Source organism: Limanda limanda, chromosome 2 (genome assembly GCF_963576545.1).
Source record: "Limanda limanda chromosome 2, fLimLim1.1, whole genome shotgun sequence".
NCBI classification, from domain to species: Eukaryota; Metazoa; Chordata; class Actinopteri; order Pleuronectiformes; family Pleuronectidae; genus Limanda; species Limanda limanda.
Window position 1 is genome coordinate 3,077,383 of NC_083637.1, and position 17,688 is coordinate 3,095,070.

Sequence of the window (17,688 nt, forward strand, 5' to 3'; positions counted from 1 at the left end):
AATGCGTGGTCTTTTAGTTTAGAGCTGGACTTGCACGTTCAGATTTTGTGGTGTTTTTACTCAAAACCCTGCGCTTGCACTCACACAGCTCCTGCTGCTGCTTAGATTTGCTCTGCTTGTGCTCAATATCTGCACTTGCACTCAGATATTTGGTTGCTTGAACAGATCTCCTGTATTTAATAACTACACACTATGGTTTCTGTAAAACTCTCTTGTGCGGATGTGCTCTGAAGTCGTCCATCTTGGTTGTGTTTGTCTCAGTGGCTCTGACCTGAGGCTTCACACCAGGTCTTCCTGCTCCTCTGTGTCTTCTGTCTGTGCTGCAGCAGCGATGTCGTCATACTCACGAGAGTTGTCTAACTGATGGGGGAGAGATGAGAAAATATTAAGCCTCACTGGACTTTCTTCATGAAACCTGCAAATAATCTCAGTTCATTCAAAACAGTTTGAAGGTAGTTCATTCCCCTGTCAATTAGTTTGTTTATTCATCAGCAGGATTACACAAAAACTGACTAATTGATTTCCACAAAACTTGGTGGAAGGACGGGACATGGACCAAGAAAGAAGTGTCAAATTGACGTCACCCATTGGTTTGTGAGCTGCCATTTTAAAACCTCATTTTTTGACATGTTGTCCACCTAAACCAGTGACCTGCACCCAGTACTAGCTGCCAATCACACGGTATCCATGCCCCAATGCCTGCGGTGCTTTATGGTCTATTTGACTCTAAATAGATCATTCACTTCACTTTCTAGACCCAGAGTCTACGTCCATTTTAATATACGGTCAATGGAAAGAACCTTTCACATTTTGGGGAAGATTCAGACAAAGTAGCTGATCCAAGAAATGTTTATCTCTTTCTCTAACATAGTGAGATGAAAACAGTGATATGGACTCATTCTTTTGGCCTCACTGTCTCTCACCTCTATCATCTCCACAGCTTCATTCACTTCTGATTTCAAGCTCAGAGTTTTCTTCATCCTGGATCGAAAACAACAACAGACACAACATTTGACAAAATGAACTTAATAACACTGAAACTAGTGTTTGAAGACATTTGAAGAAGACAGTAAAAGAGCAGAGGGTGAACTGATGGATTTGTTTTACCTCGTCCACAGAGTCCAGACCAGCACTGGAACCAGCACGACCACCAGAGTCAGCCTGATGATATTCATGATTATCACTGACTTCCCTGAACAACAGACAGGAGACATGAGCAGTGTGGTTAGACTGATGACTCAGTTTGCCAGGTGATGCTGTTGGTCAGTCAGTATTGTTCATGTGCAATATGATGGGCTTGATATACAGCTGTGACACATCTGGAAATCCTAAGTATTGATGGTTTAAGGTTCTGGTGCAATGAAAAAGAGGTGTGGGGGGGGTGAAGGCTGTAAAAGTCAGAGTGCTAAACTCACCTGCTCCAACAGTCAGATGTAAGGTGGTGTTACTACGTCCGTGTGTGTTCTGGGCCTCACACTGATACTTTCCACCATGTTCAGCTGTGATATTAGTGATGGTGAAGTTTTGTCCTGTTGCTTTTGTTGAGTCCTCGTCCTCCTTGTACCAGGTGTAGTGAGCTGCTGGGTTAGCATCACTGCTGCAGGTCAGAGTCACTGAGCTGCCCTCCATGATCTCACCAGAGGGACTCACTGACACAGAGGGAGGCTTTGGAGCGTCTGGTGTAAAACAGAATGATGATAACAGATGACAGATATTGTGTTTAACATTTGGGGACGTATATGATACGATGTGTTAAAGTCAAAGGTGTTTAGGTGAGTGGAGTCACTGAGTTACAACAGCAAGGTTGTTAAACTGACACAGGTAAATTCTTCTTGTTGTTAAGTGAGAGTTTTTTTTCAATGATTTCCTGTTGCACTTCTGTTTCCAGACTCCCCTGAATGTCCACAGATTTCCAAATCATAGTTCAGTTTGAAACGTGGACTTAAACGTGACATATTATGACCCTTTTCGGCAATTAGACAGAGTTTCTTCCTAATAAAACATGTGAAGAGTTCTGATCAGAGATGCCTGTTTGTAGGCGTTTCTCTTGAAATGTTAATGAGCCACTGCTCCCCCTGCTGGGAGGTGTTTGTGTGACGTGTGCACAGGAGCAGGGTTTTGTTTTCACCACTGTCTGTCTTCTGAGAGCTGTTTGCTCGTCACGTGAATGTGCACAGGGAAGGAAATATATTTCAAGTTTACTGAGGATGGTGAAAGCTTTATGGACGTCTTTACTGACGCTGGGTGGATTCCTTTTTGTGCTGCTGATGGTCTGAGTGTGAATATTTATGAGGCAGAAATCAAACGACCCATATCTGCACACATTTAAAATGTAGAGGACAAAGAATGGGACACATTCAATATCTCTTCCCTTAAAAACCTGTGTTTCACTCACATGTCACAGTAATAAAGATGTTTGCTGAACTCCTTCCCAGCTCATTCTCAGCTGTGCAGTAATACTCTCCAGAGTCTGACGACCGGATGGAGCTGAGGACAAATTGTGTCTCTTCACTGAGACGTTGAACTTGTTTACCTCCACTTCTCTTGTACCAGGTGTATTTAGCTGCTGGGTTAGCATCACTGCTGCAGGTCAGAGTCACCGAGCTGCCCTCCATGATCTCACCAGAGGGACTCACTGACACAGAGGGAGGCTTTGGAGCATCTGGAGGATAGTTTATATTAACACACAGGATGAGAATACAATCAAAACAATATCTGTATTATTTGTTAATAGTTTAATTTTAAGTTATTTCCACATTATTGTAGCTTCATGAGGAGGCGTAAACTCACACAATGTAGGAGAAGGGAAACGCTCATGTCCTTCTATAGCACAGTGATAGCTGTCTTCATGATTAAAGTGTCGGAGGTGAAAGTATTTTTTCCGTCCAACAGGTTTATTGTTGTAGTACCAAACGTAGGAAAGATGATCAGGGAGCTGACACCTGCTGTGACAGGTCAGCTCTGTCCAGGTAGAAGATGGATTGGCTGTTGATCTCCTCACATGTACCTGGAGCTGAGGCTCTGTGAACAAACATGTGATTTTATTTCAACATACACACTAACATTTCAAACTGACTCTAATGAAAATGTTACCTGTGACAGACAGAGTGACTCCAGCTGAACCAGTTAAACTCCCAGTAGGTTGGTTTGTTGTGAACATGAACTTGTACACAGCTGAGTCGCTCTCTCTCAGGTTAGAGATTCTCAGAGTGCACTTGTTGTTTCCACAGAGATACTCCACACGACCTGAATACTCCGGATCAGTCCTTAGATCAACGTGAATCCCATTACTCTCTTTACTGAACCAGAAGGTTTCCTGAACTGTAGTATTATGGTGATTCAACCTGGATGGGTATGTGTAGGTACAGTTAATGTCCACTGTTGATCCTCTGAAGGCACAGACATCAGTAGAAGTGTAACTCACACTCCAGTCAATCTGACTCCTTACCACTGTAACACAGAGCACATCAGAGAATCAGAAGATAAACTTGAACATTTATAAAACTAAGTCCATGTATTTTCTCTGGTGAATCACTAGTCGGCTTGTTTTCATTTTAAGATGATGACGATGCCAAGATGAGGAAACTTTCAGTTCACATAAAACACAGTGAAGTGCCCTTTAGACTTCAGTGTGATAAAAAACACACTGTTGGAGGTGAGGTTCATGAGGGACCTTGTATAAGTTGCTCTTATAATGGAGCAAACTGGCCAATATGGAGGAAATGATCTGTGTCTTTTATGCAGAGTCGACCAAAGATGGACGACACGTCTCCACTTCCTCCCACTCTCCAGAAATGAAGCCAAAATATCCTGGATACCAACGCTGCCATCTTTCACATTTGGAACCACAGTCTGCACAGTAGTGATCCGGAGATGGCGCCACAGTATCAAGGTCCCGCCCATACATGTGCTCGACCAATCCTGAGTCAGCCTCAGCTGTCAATCATGATGTTTAATCTAATTTTCCTATCATCAAATTACAAGTTAAAACCAAATTATGAGAAACATGAACACTAGAGTGTGATAAGAACAACCTAAAATGACAGAAACCATCTTTGAGAAAAATATATTTGACTTTTTAGATTGGTCCATGTCCTTCCCACTAACATGGAGGAGACAGGATGTATGTTCTATACTGCAGCCAGCCACCAGGGGTTGATCAAGATGCTTTGGCTTCACTTCTGGGGAGCAGTCATGTCGACCATCTATATTTACAAGCAGAATACTAGTACTAAAAGTACATTGGTTTGTCAGTACTGACAGTAGTATCCCAAGAGTTCAATGTGCCCATGCAAAAAAAAGTATTTAAAGACACATGAAGTTATGGTACAATGCATTATCTCAAATACTCCAGCAGATGGTGCTGTTAGTGAAATACTGTAGATTAAACTCACACATCGACGGAGAGCGGAAATCCTCGTGTCCTTTAACAGCACAGGAAACTCTGTCTGTTGGAAAAAAATAACCTTTATAAGATGCTCCTTCCTTCTTCTTCTTTTGATTCTCGTACCAGACGTAGTTCAGATGATCCGGAAGACGACAACTGCTCTGACACCTGAGCTCTGCATACATGTAGTTATCAGAATCATCCTTCACTGATCTGCTCACCTTCAGATGCAAATCTATGTGTGAGAATAAGGAATTCATTTTAGTCCAAACTGACAACACACACATGCATATAAAAGTGCACAGACACACTCAAGTGAACCAAACAAGATGTAGGAAATAAATGAATGAATGTTCAGATGTAAATGTTACCTGTGACAGACAGAGTGACTCCAGCTGAACCAGTTAAACTCCCAGTAGGTTGATTTGTTATGAACCTGAACTTGTACACAGCTGAGTCGCTCTCTCTCAGGTTAGAGATTCTCAGAGTGCACTTGTTGTTTCCACAGAGATACTTCACACGACCTGAATACTCCGGATCAGTCCTTAGATCAACGTGAATCCCATTACTCTCTTGAATGAACCAGAAAGTTTCCTGAACTGCAGTATCATGGTTATTAAATGTGGATGGGTATGTGTAGGTACAGGTAATGTCCACTGTTGATCCTCTGACGGCACAGAGCTCAGTAGAAGTGTAACTCACATCCCAGTCATTCTCACACTGTACCACTGTAACACAGAGAATCAGATTCGACACCAGAGAACACTTAGTTTACTTTTTGCTTTTACTAATGATAATTCACTTATATATTTTCTTTCTGTATCACTTTAGAGGTGGTGATCTGAAAATGAATGGATGGTTCATTATAGCACTTTGTAGTTTTGCTTTATTTTTGAAGAAATTGTACTTTCTTGATTCTTGTTTGTACCCTCAGGGTTGATGGTTTGGATAAAAGCGTCAGCTTAATTACATGTAATGTAATGTAATTTATATTTTTACTTTCTTTCTCAAACTCACTTTAGGTGAATCGGAAGTCTGAGTGTAAAATAGAGTGAAACATGAATGTAGACATACAGTACCTGTCACAGTGAGAAGGACAAAAAATCCACTCGCTGCTGCAGTTGCACTCATAGTAGCTGCTGCTCTCGCCTGTGACTTCAAACAATAGAAACGTCCACAGATAACTAATGTGCACAAGATGAAACTCAGTCACATCACTGACACGTCTACCTACAACACAGAAGAGGCTGAGAAAGTCAGACTGTTAAACACACCCACCTTCCTTCCTCTTTACACCGACCTGCATGCTGAGCCCTATGGTCGTAGATTAAACCGTGGTTTGTGCAAACTGTGGTTTTAACGAGTGTGAGAAACAACTTCAGTTGCTGTTCATACCAAACCTGTATCATCCACATCACAACATCTCACTGACAAAAGAAAGACAAATTTAAGGAGACTTGAGAAAAACTGGTGTGTTTTTAATCTCATCTGTTCAGTGTCTCATTAAGATGCAATAAAGATTGAAATGACAAATTAAAGGAAGATTCAAAATTGACCTGGAAAATAAACTGCCATTAATACTGTTGGAGCCATTTCATTTTAGAACAAGTTTGACTATAGCTGACCAGCTGAGACTAAAACCAGCCAGTGACGTCACATTCAGCAGAAGGAGTTCAATGGAACCAGGTGTTGACGAGAGACAAAGACGCTGCAGAGAAACAGATTTTCAACCACACGCTCCTATGTTAATTACCGTTTGTTATTTTGCTACTTTAAACTTCGAAATAATTTAATTACTATACGTTTGGCTTCCAGTTGACTTGACCTAGATGTCAGGCCACCTCATATACACACCACAGAGAGTTAGTATATGTGGTGGCCTGACATCTAGGTCAAGTCAACTGGAAAAGCAGCGAAAATACCTATTATCTCTTATCCTGCTCCACATTTACACTCTTTCTATTGTCACCAAGGGTCACACAAGCATTCATCCACCTCGTCTCTGCAGCGGGACCCACAAGCAGCTCAACTCACCGGAAGAAGAAAATAAATATGTGTGTGTTGGAAGACTCGTTTGGTGTCTGACTGGCTTTATTATGAAAAGGACGAACGAAAGACAGATTAAATACTGGAAGTGCGATTAAAATATAGTAAGAGTTTCAAAACAATAGCAAATAGGAACAAATGAGCTTCACATTTAATGTAAAAATAAAAATATATGGACAGAATAAAAAACCCTTTCAATGATCCCTGAAAGAAAATCTTCTCTGTTGCAAAACTGTACATCACAAAGTTAGAAAAGAGGAAATTGTGTACAACAAATGAAATAAACAAGACTTTAAATTTGAATAATGGAAATAGAGAAAGTATAATGAACATCAGTCTCTTAAAGGTGCAGTAAACAAACTTATTATGTTACTAAAATTACCAAAACTAATATAATGATAAATCAATCATCCTAATGAAGACTAAGTAATAATATATTATCTTTTTTGTGTAACTTATAAACATGGATCACAGCAGTACAACATTATTCTGTTCGTAACAACATTCGAGCTTCACACCCTGAGAGAGACGTCAGAGGAAAATGGCCGCCGTGTGAACATGGTGGATTAAAACACACCTAACTCCTTCTTCTTCAAGTGATGTGAGAAACACCACAAAACACTAAAGTGAAAACAATGGGCCTGATGCAAACTTTGACCAGACACCAGAGGCAACACAGCTCATCTGGTGTCAGCAGTTCACTTTGTGTTAACGGTCACATTCAAGGCGTTCATCATGTCAGTAGCAGCTAACATCCACATGAGACGTGCTCCCTCCAGTCCTCAGAGGAAACGAGTACAACTCCTGATCGGCTGATGGTGGAAAAGATGGAAACAATAGTGTAGAAACAGAAAGAAGAGAAAGGGACAGAATCCTCTCTGTGGTTTTATCAGTAAAACTCTTTACTGCCATCTAGTGGCAGCAGTGTCACACTACAATTAACTAATAATGCTTGTTTTGATGATTTTATGAATAGAAAAAAGTTATTTACAAGTTTACAGTTTGTCGACCGTCTGACACACACCGCAGATATTTATATGTTTGAAGCTGCAAGTTATAAAATGTTTGATATTTTTCATTCAGGCTAAATGTGAAGTTTTTAACAACTTCTATATAGCTGATATATTTCAGATAAAAGTCGAGTCACCAAAGTCGTTTGGATTCATCCTCGGGGGAATTTATCCATGAGCTGTCAAGACAAGTCACTTAAAACTGAACATTCACTTCAACAATGATGCTGGAGTCTGTCACCAAAGAAGGATTAATCCTGTGGGGACCATGAACAGTTGTATGAACATCTATTCAAATCTATTCAGCAGCTGTTGAGATATTTCCATCGGGACTCAGGTGATTTCCAGACGTTGGTCTAAACAGCAGGAGGTGTTTTGACTGTGCTGTACAATGCAGCTGGATCCTCTCCAGTGTCCTGACCTCTGGTTCTGAAAGAAGATAAAACTAATAAATGATCAGGAGGTCATGGAGACGAAGCATTAAAGGAGACATGCTGAGTTTCAAAGTTCTGCAAAGTTAAAAAGCCCAAAGTCTGAGCTCCTCTCCTGGTAAAACGAGCTCCTCTGCCCCACAGAAAACATGAAGCTCCTGAAACACCTCACCAGTCGTCCCGCCCGTACCTCTGCATCACCGGCAGAAACCAGGGCTGTAGCAAACGTAGCATAAGCAGAATTTAAATGTAAACAGTGGTGAGTTGAACACATTGTGTTACAGAGTGTTGCATCAATGTTAGCGGAGGAGGTCACTCTTGGCGTTCTCGTGGAAAACATCTCGGAGGAAGATGATGTGGGTTAAAATACGTGTTGAATGCTTCAATACAGGCTGAATGTCACAGTCTCTGCTTCCGTCGTCTGGAACAGCAGCTTCTAACACCAGCATCTGGAGAGAACTTTAGAATCCATTGTGTCACTGCCTTTTGAAAACCGTCGCTGCTGATTGGGGAACACCTCTGACACACCCACCAGACGAGAGCCCGCTGCACACGGGTTCAAACAAACATGTCGTTCACCATGGAAACGCTAGTTAAACTATAAGAAATGATTTGAGATTGAATCTGTCCCTCGTTAAGTTAGAGTGGAGGATTTCCTACACGCACAGGAAGTGGTTAACCAATCACAGCAGACTGGGCATTATCAGGAGGAGGGGGCCTTAAAGAGACAGGAACTGAAACCAAGTGTTTGAGTCAGAGGCTGAAAAGAGGAGCTGCAGCAATAGACAGTCTGAGGAAAGTGATGTTTTCTGAAAATTAAACATTTTAAAGTCACAACACTAATTAAAATGATCAAACTGAATTTGAGGAGATTATGTCTACTTTAATAAATATACATTTTTAAACAATACAAGAAAATGAAAGTATAAAAACAAATGATTTCTATAGGATATATCTCTGTTTATTGTGTTTTGTGGTGTTAGTGAGGATAATGGTCCTGAATGAAGAGCTGCTCACCTCGGGGCAGATCTGTTAAAGTTGACAGAAGCGTACGCAACCTCCTCCGTCTCCTTGTGTTCGCTGGGTTCAGCTGATCTGACGTTGGAGTAGATTGGATCCGTCTCTCTCTTCATGAAGTGGACACTGTCATAGTTAAGGTCACAGTTTTCCTCCGACTGATTGTGTAGATGCTGCAAACACAAATTTGCTTTTGAATCTTGTACATGTGGCAGAATGGACAACGTTAAGTCCAACTTAAGCAGATATTGATTTATTTAAACTGCGACTATATCTGGGAACTGGATGTTCACGTACTGCAGCCAAGTTTGGTCAAAACAAGTTGTGTAACATCATGTAATTAGAGGTCGAGCTACACACAATATAATCCTTAGACCCCAAAACTATCTGTCAGCAAATCATTGATAAAAACCTCTTTGAGCACTATATTTTGGGTGTATAGTGTGTATCATTTAATTGTATAACACTTTAATACAACTGCAGGTCTACAGACACAGAGGCACTTAAAAAAAGAAAAGTCAGGCTCACAGAAACGAGAAGGCGTGAGAAGGAAGGGGGATAGGCCACACCCCCTTAACTTCCTTCTTTCTCTCAGTCTTGTTCCGACCAGCAACGAGTACACAACTCTCCGTCTCTTAAACGCACGGCGCCCTACACACAATGCCAAACAGCGCTATCTCTCAAAACTCGTATCACAATCCCTTCAAACTCACGTCAAAGAGCAACATACTCCCTAAATACAGATATGAAAGAACACGACTGATCTGTCGATCAACCTTTAACTAGAGCTGCATCCACACGCAGCCAACACTGACTTTATTTGTCCCAACGACACAGACTACGAACAGCAGTCTCACACACACTTAGTCTCAGACAGAACAACGCACAATCAACGTGTTACACAGCCACTGCCAATGGTGATCTGCTCCACATCACAATGTTCCACACTAAAGATATCTGAACCAATCAAAACAATCTTTCACTTTGACAAGATTTAAAGCAGCACATGTTACAAATCAACAAACTTAGAGCAGCATCAAGTGTCATAGTTCAGCAAAAACTGTTGAACAAATTGCACAGCACAGAAAATTATAAATCTCTGATTGTTTTTACAATGGCAATTTTGACTGTGATTTTAATAATTAGTTTTTAATCTTCACATGACAGAGAAGAGGGTTTGATGTGAGAAATAGTGGCGTTTGAAAGGATTGGACGCTGAACTCTGTGTCTCACCTGCTCACTGTGGTCAAGTCTGTCCCCAGGTTCAGCAGATTGATGAGAGTTTCTCTTTTTTCTGATCAATTGAACCAAATAACAAACAATATACATAATAATTGAGTTGATTTAATTTAACAGGACAGATTTTCAGGAATTCATCGCACAAAGCTTTAGTGGAACAGACTTGCTCACCTGATCAGTAGGAACACGGAGAGGAGAGTCACAGCGAGGAAAACTGCAGCAGCTGATCCAATGAGGGCTGATCTCCATGCTGCAGATAAAACTATGATGAAATAATTTTTACTTCATCATTTCACGATAATCACAAAACTTAAAGGTGCAGGACGAAACATTTACAAAAACAACTTTTTGTCGTGTTTGTTAAAACTGTCTCGATGTTCTGACTGAATATAAAGACATTTTATTTTCTTAAAAAGCGTTTTGAAGAATTCTGAGTTCTCAGAGTGGCCTGTTTGTGGGCGTGTCTCTTAAAACATTAATGAGCCACTGCTCCCCCTGCTGGGAGGTGTATGCGTGACGTGTGCACAGGAGCAGGGTTTTGTTTTCACCACTGTCTGCTGAGATCTGTTTGCTCGTCACGTGAATGACTAAATTCAATGCACAGCTCCAGAACCTTAAAAGGTGTTTGGACTTAACATGACTCACCTGCTCTTACACTCAGATGTAAGGTGGTGTTACTACGTCCGTGTGTGTTCTGGGCCTCACACTGATACTTTCCACCATGTTCAGCTTTTATATCAGTGATGGTGAAGTTTTGTCCTGATGCTGTTGGTGAGTCCTCGTCCTCCTTGTACCAGGTGTAGTGAGCTGCTGGGTTAGCATCACTGCTGCAGGTCAGAGTCACCGAGCTGCCCTCCATGATCTCACCAGAGGGACTCACTGACACAGAGGGAGGCTTTGGAGCGTCTGGATTTACATGGATGTTAATGGATTTGAAGAATGTTGTAGCATCTGGAATTTTGAAGATGTGCAAAACCTCTCGGAAAAATATTCACTCACATTTCATGTTTATTAAGACACGTTTAGACGCTGTCTTCCCCAGAGCATTCTCAGCTGTGCAGTAATATTCTCCAGAGTCAGACAACAGGATGGAGCTGAAAACCAGCTGAGCTGCTCTGTTGAGCAAAGTCTGGTTCCCCTTGTACCAGGTGTAGTTAGCTGCTGGGTTAGCATCACTGCTGCAGGTCAGAGACACCGAGCTGTCCTTCAGAATGTCTCCAGGTTGACTCAGCTGCACTAAAGGAACCTTCGGAGCATCTGCAGGATATAAACAGATCTTTACATGAGAATGTGGCTTTATAGAATATAGTCTTGTTAGTTTGCAGCCGTCCCTGGTTCTCAGCATCTCTAGAAGAGTGTTTGATTTACTTTTGGACACAGGACGGCCCCTTTAGTGTTAAGTACTTTTACCAAGTAATTATTGTTTGTATTAAATACAGACTTCACAAAACTGAACATGTCACCTCTGTCTTAGGAATCACTGAGTGGGATTTGCATGTGTCCTGTTCACAAACATGCAAAATCTGAAGGGAAAAGTTTTCCAAGTGAAAATGGAAGATGAGCCACTGTGATTAAAGTTTTTTCTCACTTCCTGTTATCTTGTCTTTCTCTGTGTGTGGATGGGTGAGGAGAATCGTTTCCATTTGCTTTATTGCTCTTAGTCTATATTCTGTTGGATATGAAGACAGACACATCGACAGACACAGATGTTCCTGTCGGTGTAACTCACTCTGTCGCATGAATTTCCTCGGACACCTGAAAAACAAAAACCTCTTGACTATCACCATGACAACTATAATCTTTACTGTTGTATTTAACAATAATTCACAGATGGCTGTTCCCCCTGTCAGGAAATAAACAATACAGTAAAAACATAGACGTTTTGAATTCCAGCTCTACATATGTGGTTGTATTTGTGATTTGCTTTCATCACCTCCACCCAGAGGTCATGTTTTCACCCCAGTCCGTTGGCTGGTTGGTGTGCGTGCACAATTACTCAACATTACTGTTAAAATTTGGTGCAGATCCAGGATTTCAGTTTTATTTTCTTGAGCTTTGCAAGATCGTGTTTTTCAAAATGTATATGGAGCAGCTTGATTGAATTGAATGGACTGTTGGGCTGTGGTGGAGGATTGTGCTCTACTACTACTGCCACTCTAGTTTGGACTCATTAAAATTCATTGTTATTTATCATAAAGGTTTGATAACAAACATCTTAGGAATCAATGACAATGTTCTTTTAATATATGATATGTAAGCTGATGTGACTTTTTTTACTTTGCATCAGCCCTCAAATCCATTTCACACTCTAGTCAGTGTTTTAGCTCAGAAGGTTAAAGGAGCAGAACATCATCGGTCATTGGAAGAAATAAACTCACACACTGTAGCAGAGGGGAAATCCTCGTGGCCTCTCACAGCACAGGAAATGCTGTCTGCTGAATAAAAGGAGGCGGTATAAGATGTTTTTTCCGATGTCTTTTTTCCGTTCTTGTACCAGGTGTAGGACAGACTGGGAGTTGGAGGACAACTGGTTTGACACTCCACACTTGACCATGAACAGTCCCCCGTCCTGCAGGCTGATGATTTTGTGATGATCACCTGGACACCTGTGTTAGTAAAGAAACACACACATCATCTTAGACAGAGCTGTCCACATAAACAAACCATAGATTCACTGTTTCCAACTGAAATGTTACCTGTGACAGACAAGGAGACTCCAGGTGAACCAGTAAAACTCCCAGTCAGGAGGTTTGTTGTGAACCTGAACTGGTAAACTGCTGAGTCGCTGTCTCTCAGGTCTGTGATGGTCAGAGTGCAGGCCTTGTTTCTACAGTCATACTTCACACGACCTGTGTACTCAGAGGCTGCTCTCAGATCCACGGGTTTACCATCCTGCACTTTAGTAAACCAGAACCTTTGCTCCACTGCAACATTAAGGCCTTTTATTCTGGATGGGTGACTGTAGGAGCAGCGTATTTTCACCTTCGATCCTTTTACAGCACAGATCTGAATAGGAGTGCACGTCACTCCCCAGCGATCTGCACCCTGCACCACTGTAACCACAACACAAACTAGAATTACCAGCCTGCTGTAGGATGCCTCCACCAACCAGAGCATTTTCAGTCTGTGTTCCTCTTTCCAGAATCATATGAGGTCTCTGTGATGTTTGAGCTTTGAAATGTGATTAGTTCATCTTTTCACTAAAATTTTGGGGAAATTCTCCAAAGGCAGACTAGAAATATCATGATCGAGAGGCCAAAAACATGTTTCATGAGGCCACTGTGACCTTGACCTTCAACCAACAAAACCTCATCAGTTCATCTTTGAGTCCAAATGATGAACATTTGTAACAAATTTGAAGAAATTCCCTCAAACGCATCTTGAGATATTGCGTTCACAAGAATCAGACACACTGATAAAAATGTCTTGCCTGAACTACTTAAAAAAAATCAAGGCAACTTTTTGCATCAAAATATTAGTTAGTTCAAGCAAGATTGGTCTATGTATGAACTACTTGAGTTTTTCTACACAAGATCTAAAGTTCCAAGTAAAGTCAGTTTAATTTTCCCAAGTAAAATCACCTAAACTTTGCAAGTAAAGTCAACTTAAATTTAGCTGACTTTATTACAAAAGCTGAGTAGACCCTACTTGAAAACTCAAGTTATTCAACTTAAGTTGACTTTACTTAAAAAAATGTGCATTATACTTACAAAAAATGAAGTACTTCATACAATGACCAGTCTTGCTCGATGAACCTAATAATCTGATGCAACAAGTTGCCTTAAATTTTCTTAGTAGATCAAACAACATTTTTCTGAGAAATATGGCAATGAAGTAACCTTTTTAAACCTTTTTTAAAAAAGCTGACATTTTGGTCATTAGGTTATCAAAACTAACAGCATTCAATACCTGCCCTTCAGATTTTTAGCTATTGTGTATAAGACAATATTTACAATAACATTTACATGCTCTCAGAATCACTTTTATCAGTGTGATCAATGTGGATGATGTGACCCTTCGCCATGGTGGAAAGTTTGAAGCAAAATGAAGCTCCGCCTCCTGACCTCAGACCACATTAGGCACAGCCTATGGCAGAGCACTACGCAGGTGCATGAAATCACGTGACTCCCGCCAATTTGCAGAGTAAATACAACAATAAAATGTCAGTTGCATGGTTGTATGAAAGAAGATTAGTTGAAATTACGTAAATACATATTGTTTAGAAAAAAAAAATTCTCTTGTATTTTCAACAGATGCAGAGTCGACAACTTTATATTTTTTTGTAGAACTAAAAACATACATATTTATTGTTAATATCATAGATATAACCGGCACAGAAACACATTTCCACGAGCAGCATTTCAACTCATGACTCCACACACTGATGACAATTCCTGCATCGAGACGAGAGGAACTAAGTCATGATGATAATAATAATAATAATAATAAATTATTTTTATTATAATAACATGTTTCAGACTCTGTAGTTTTGAGCTCCAGACGATAGAAACCTTGATCTGCCTGAAATAAAATTTTAACAATGATACAAATTAATACTGATGATAATTCCTTCATATATTTTCTTTCTGCACCATTTTACAGGTGGTGATCTGAAAATGAATGAATGGCTCATTTACATTTTTTACTATCTTTCTCAAACTCACTTCAGGTGAATCAGAAGTCTGAGTGTAAAATAGAGTGAAACATGAATGTAGACGTACAGTACCTGTCACAGTGAGAAGAAAGACAACAAATCCACTTGCTGCTGCAGTTACACTCATAGTAGATGCTGCTCTCGTCTGTGACTTCAAACAAGAAAAACCTCCACAGATAAATAATGTGTCACATCACAGACACGTCTACCTACAACAAAGAAGAGTCTGAGAATAAAGACAGATTCTGTAAGAGAAAGATAAATTTAAACTGTTAAACACACCCACCTTCCTGCCTCTTTCCACTGAACTGCTTGCTGAGCCAGAATGTGTTAGATTAAACTTAAAACAAAGAAGTAACTTGTGGTTTTGTACAAACTGTGAATTTCTTCATTTTACAGAGTGTGAGAAACGACTTTAGTGGCTGTTCCCACCAAACCTGATTCATCTGCAACTGAAGCTGTAAGCAACGTTGAACAGGCCTGCACCCCACCCCCCCCCCCCCCCCCTCGATCCAACCAGTGGACGCAGTGGTTTACTTTTCTCAACCGTCCGACACTGCACGATTGAGAAAGATGTTTCAGAGAGAGAGAGACAGAGAGCAGAGAGAGAGAGAGAGAGAGAGAGAGAGAGAGAGAGAGAGGTCTCTGTGGTGAAGCCACATCAGCAGCTAGATCTACTCTTGAGAAAAGACATTTGTCATCCAGTCACGATGAGAGACCTTGGCTTCCTTCCTCTTTGCATCATTAACATGCATGAACGGACCAACACCAGTAAATCCCCTCGTTAAAATGAAGACATTTTCTTTTATTTTGGAAATGGAACGTGAACTTATTAAAATATATTTCATGCAAGTAACAGTGAGAGCAGTTTTGCAGCCTGACAGTGATTCAAACACTTTTTTTACTTTCTTGAGACTGGACTTGAAAAAACATGTTGAACTATTCTTTCTTTCAACCTCATGTTAGAAGTCAGTTCCTGTTTATTTACAGCTCCAGTCCATATGAAGACTGGGTCATAAAAATACATCATAAAAGGTCATAATTATGCAAACTTACATTACTTTAGGGTTCTTTACTCATTTCTCATGAGGATTCACCTCCTGTGAGTCAAACTTGATTGTCTGATAAACGTGTAAAACTGTTCACTTGTGTAGACTGGACTTTATTAGCTCATGCACAGGTGCACGTGAGCAGTAGAGCGACACAGGAACCATCAACTGTTGGGTAAGATGGGCGGAGCCTCCCACTGTGCTCTGGTTGTGCGTTAACGTGGAGTCGGAATAATCAGAAGAATTAGTTCCCGACTGTGAAATTCACATGAACTCCACCTCAACTCTGGAGCTGATTGTTATGATTAGTCTGATTCTACATTAAAGCACAAGCAGAACGTGGAGAGAGATTGTTCTTGTTTAGAAATGCAGTTATACTGATGTAGCCTGAGTGAACACAACTATTCAGTTAAATCCCAATAGCTGGTTTTACTTTGAGAGTTAACTTCACTTACCTTTTTCAAGTTGGAACAATCTGACAAAATCAGGTAAATACAGTATTTAAATTAAATTAAGAAGTAGATATGAAGTAAATTAATTTACTTACCTTTTTCAAGTTGGATAAACTTTGTGTTCTGGGTGTATTGTGAAAACTAAAAGTCAAAGTGTTCCACATCCACAATGTCCCATGGCTGCTTTCTCATCAGTTAATAAAATCAGTCAGACAAATATGAAATCAGTTTTATTTTAGAAAGTGCTTTAAAAAGTATTATAGACTGTTACTGTTATTACAGTTGTGCTGTAGCTTACAAAATAAGGTTTTCAATTTCAACAGTGAGTCTATGACAGTGGTCAGTGCTCTCCACACTGATTGGACATTCATTCAGTTTAGACTTGTGTCCTGCATCTAAAGCTTAAAAGGACAAACTCTGATTATTGGCTTTACTGTATCAAGGTGGCCCTGCCTGGCCCCAAGTGGCCCCCCTTAGCAGCTCCACTGCACTGAGGCCATTACTCCACAGGTCAACAAGTGACTTTGTTCCTCTGATGTTTTCTAATCATTACAAGTGATCTTAATAAACTCTTCTGTCTGCAGGAGTGTGTGTGTGTGTGTGACTGTGTGTGTGTATGTGTGTGTGTGTGTGTGTGTGTGTGTGTGTTTGTCTCTATCCCTCTTCACACAAACTGATAACCACATGTATTAAGTTATTAATCGATGATGTCAGATCATGACTCCGGATGGTTCTCTCACTTTAACCCTGATGTCCTGACTGTGTCACGTCACGTCTCGTGTTGAGTCGCAGGTTTAAACGTGTGTCTCATAAACTCTAAAGCAAATGAAACCAACACAAAGTAATCGTCAGTCCTGGAGGTGTCCTGATAACTTGTGATCAGTGCTGGTGTTTAATGTTAAAGTGTAAAGTGAGCGCAGGTCAGAGGAGGAGTGAGGAGGAAGCAGACTCCGACAGAGACTCTGACACAGACCGGATCTTTAACAAGTGTCTGTCCTGGAGCAGCTGTTAGAATTATTCAGAGTCCGAGTCGCGATGCTTCTAAGAACGAGAAATGTCCACAGCTCCAGTGCTCAGCTCTGTGCAGGAGACGTGGAGGGAGGGAGGGTACAGAGACTAGTCTATTCTCCCCACCTGATATTTAGATTATTTATTATATTTCAATGTATTTGTTTGAAGGGGAAGATGTGAGCAAACAGGAATATAATATTAATTTATTTAGAAAAGGGCAGTTTCTCTCGAGGAAGGAAAAGGGGGAGTGGCTCCAGCCCCCTCTGGTGTCTATGTGTGCACATGCAAGCCTCCATCAATTCAATCTCCCTCAATTCAATCAAGCTGCACCAGAGTTCAATCACTCATAGAAACCAGTCCTCTAAATAATCCTGACTGTTTTCATCAGTCTC

The 17,688-nt window shown here is 40.7% G+C and overlaps 1 protein-coding gene and 1 long non-coding RNA gene across 2 annotated transcripts; both read right to left on the reverse strand.

Moving 5' to 3' along the window:
* Positions 1–279: 279 nt before the first annotated feature.
* LOC133015266 (B-cell receptor CD22-like) lies at positions 280–13,278 on the reverse strand. Its single transcript, XM_061082431.1, has 12 exons — positions 13,212–13,278; positions 12,827–13,120; positions 12,509–12,736; positions 11,130–11,387; positions 10,776–11,036; positions 5,032–5,115; positions 3,367–3,450; positions 2,396–2,662; positions 1,416–1,676; positions 1,108–1,192; positions 924–981; positions 280–360 (listed from the first exon to the last, which is right to left on the reverse strand). The coding sequence occupies exons 1-12, from the start codon at positions 13,276–13,278 to the stop codon at positions 280–282; spliced, it is 2,028 nt and encodes a 675-aa protein (XP_060938414.1).
* On the reverse strand, positions 7,612–10,362 carry LOC133021342 (uncharacterized). The gene is made up of 4 exons (XR_009682960.1): positions 10,302–10,362; positions 10,125–10,185; positions 8,892–9,064; positions 7,612–7,872 (listed from the first exon to the last, which is right to left on the reverse strand). It is a non-coding gene; the product is annotated as an uncharacterized LOC133021342 (long non-coding RNA).
* Positions 13,279–17,688: the final 4,410 nt, after the last annotated feature.

Coding starts and splice junctions, on each gene's coding strand:
- LOC133015266 (XM_061082431.1), bottom strand. CDS start 13,278: ATGATTCTGGAAAGAGGAACACAGACTGAAAATGCTCTGGTTGGTGGA. Junction 11,037..11,129: donor TGTCTTAATAAACATGAAAT/GTGAGTGAATAT, acceptor ATGTAAATCCAG/ACGCTCCAAAGCCTCCCTCT. Junction 1,193..1,415: donor ACATCTGACTGTTGGAGCAG/GTGAGTTTAGCA, acceptor TCTGTTGTTCAG/GGAAGTCAGTGATAATCATG.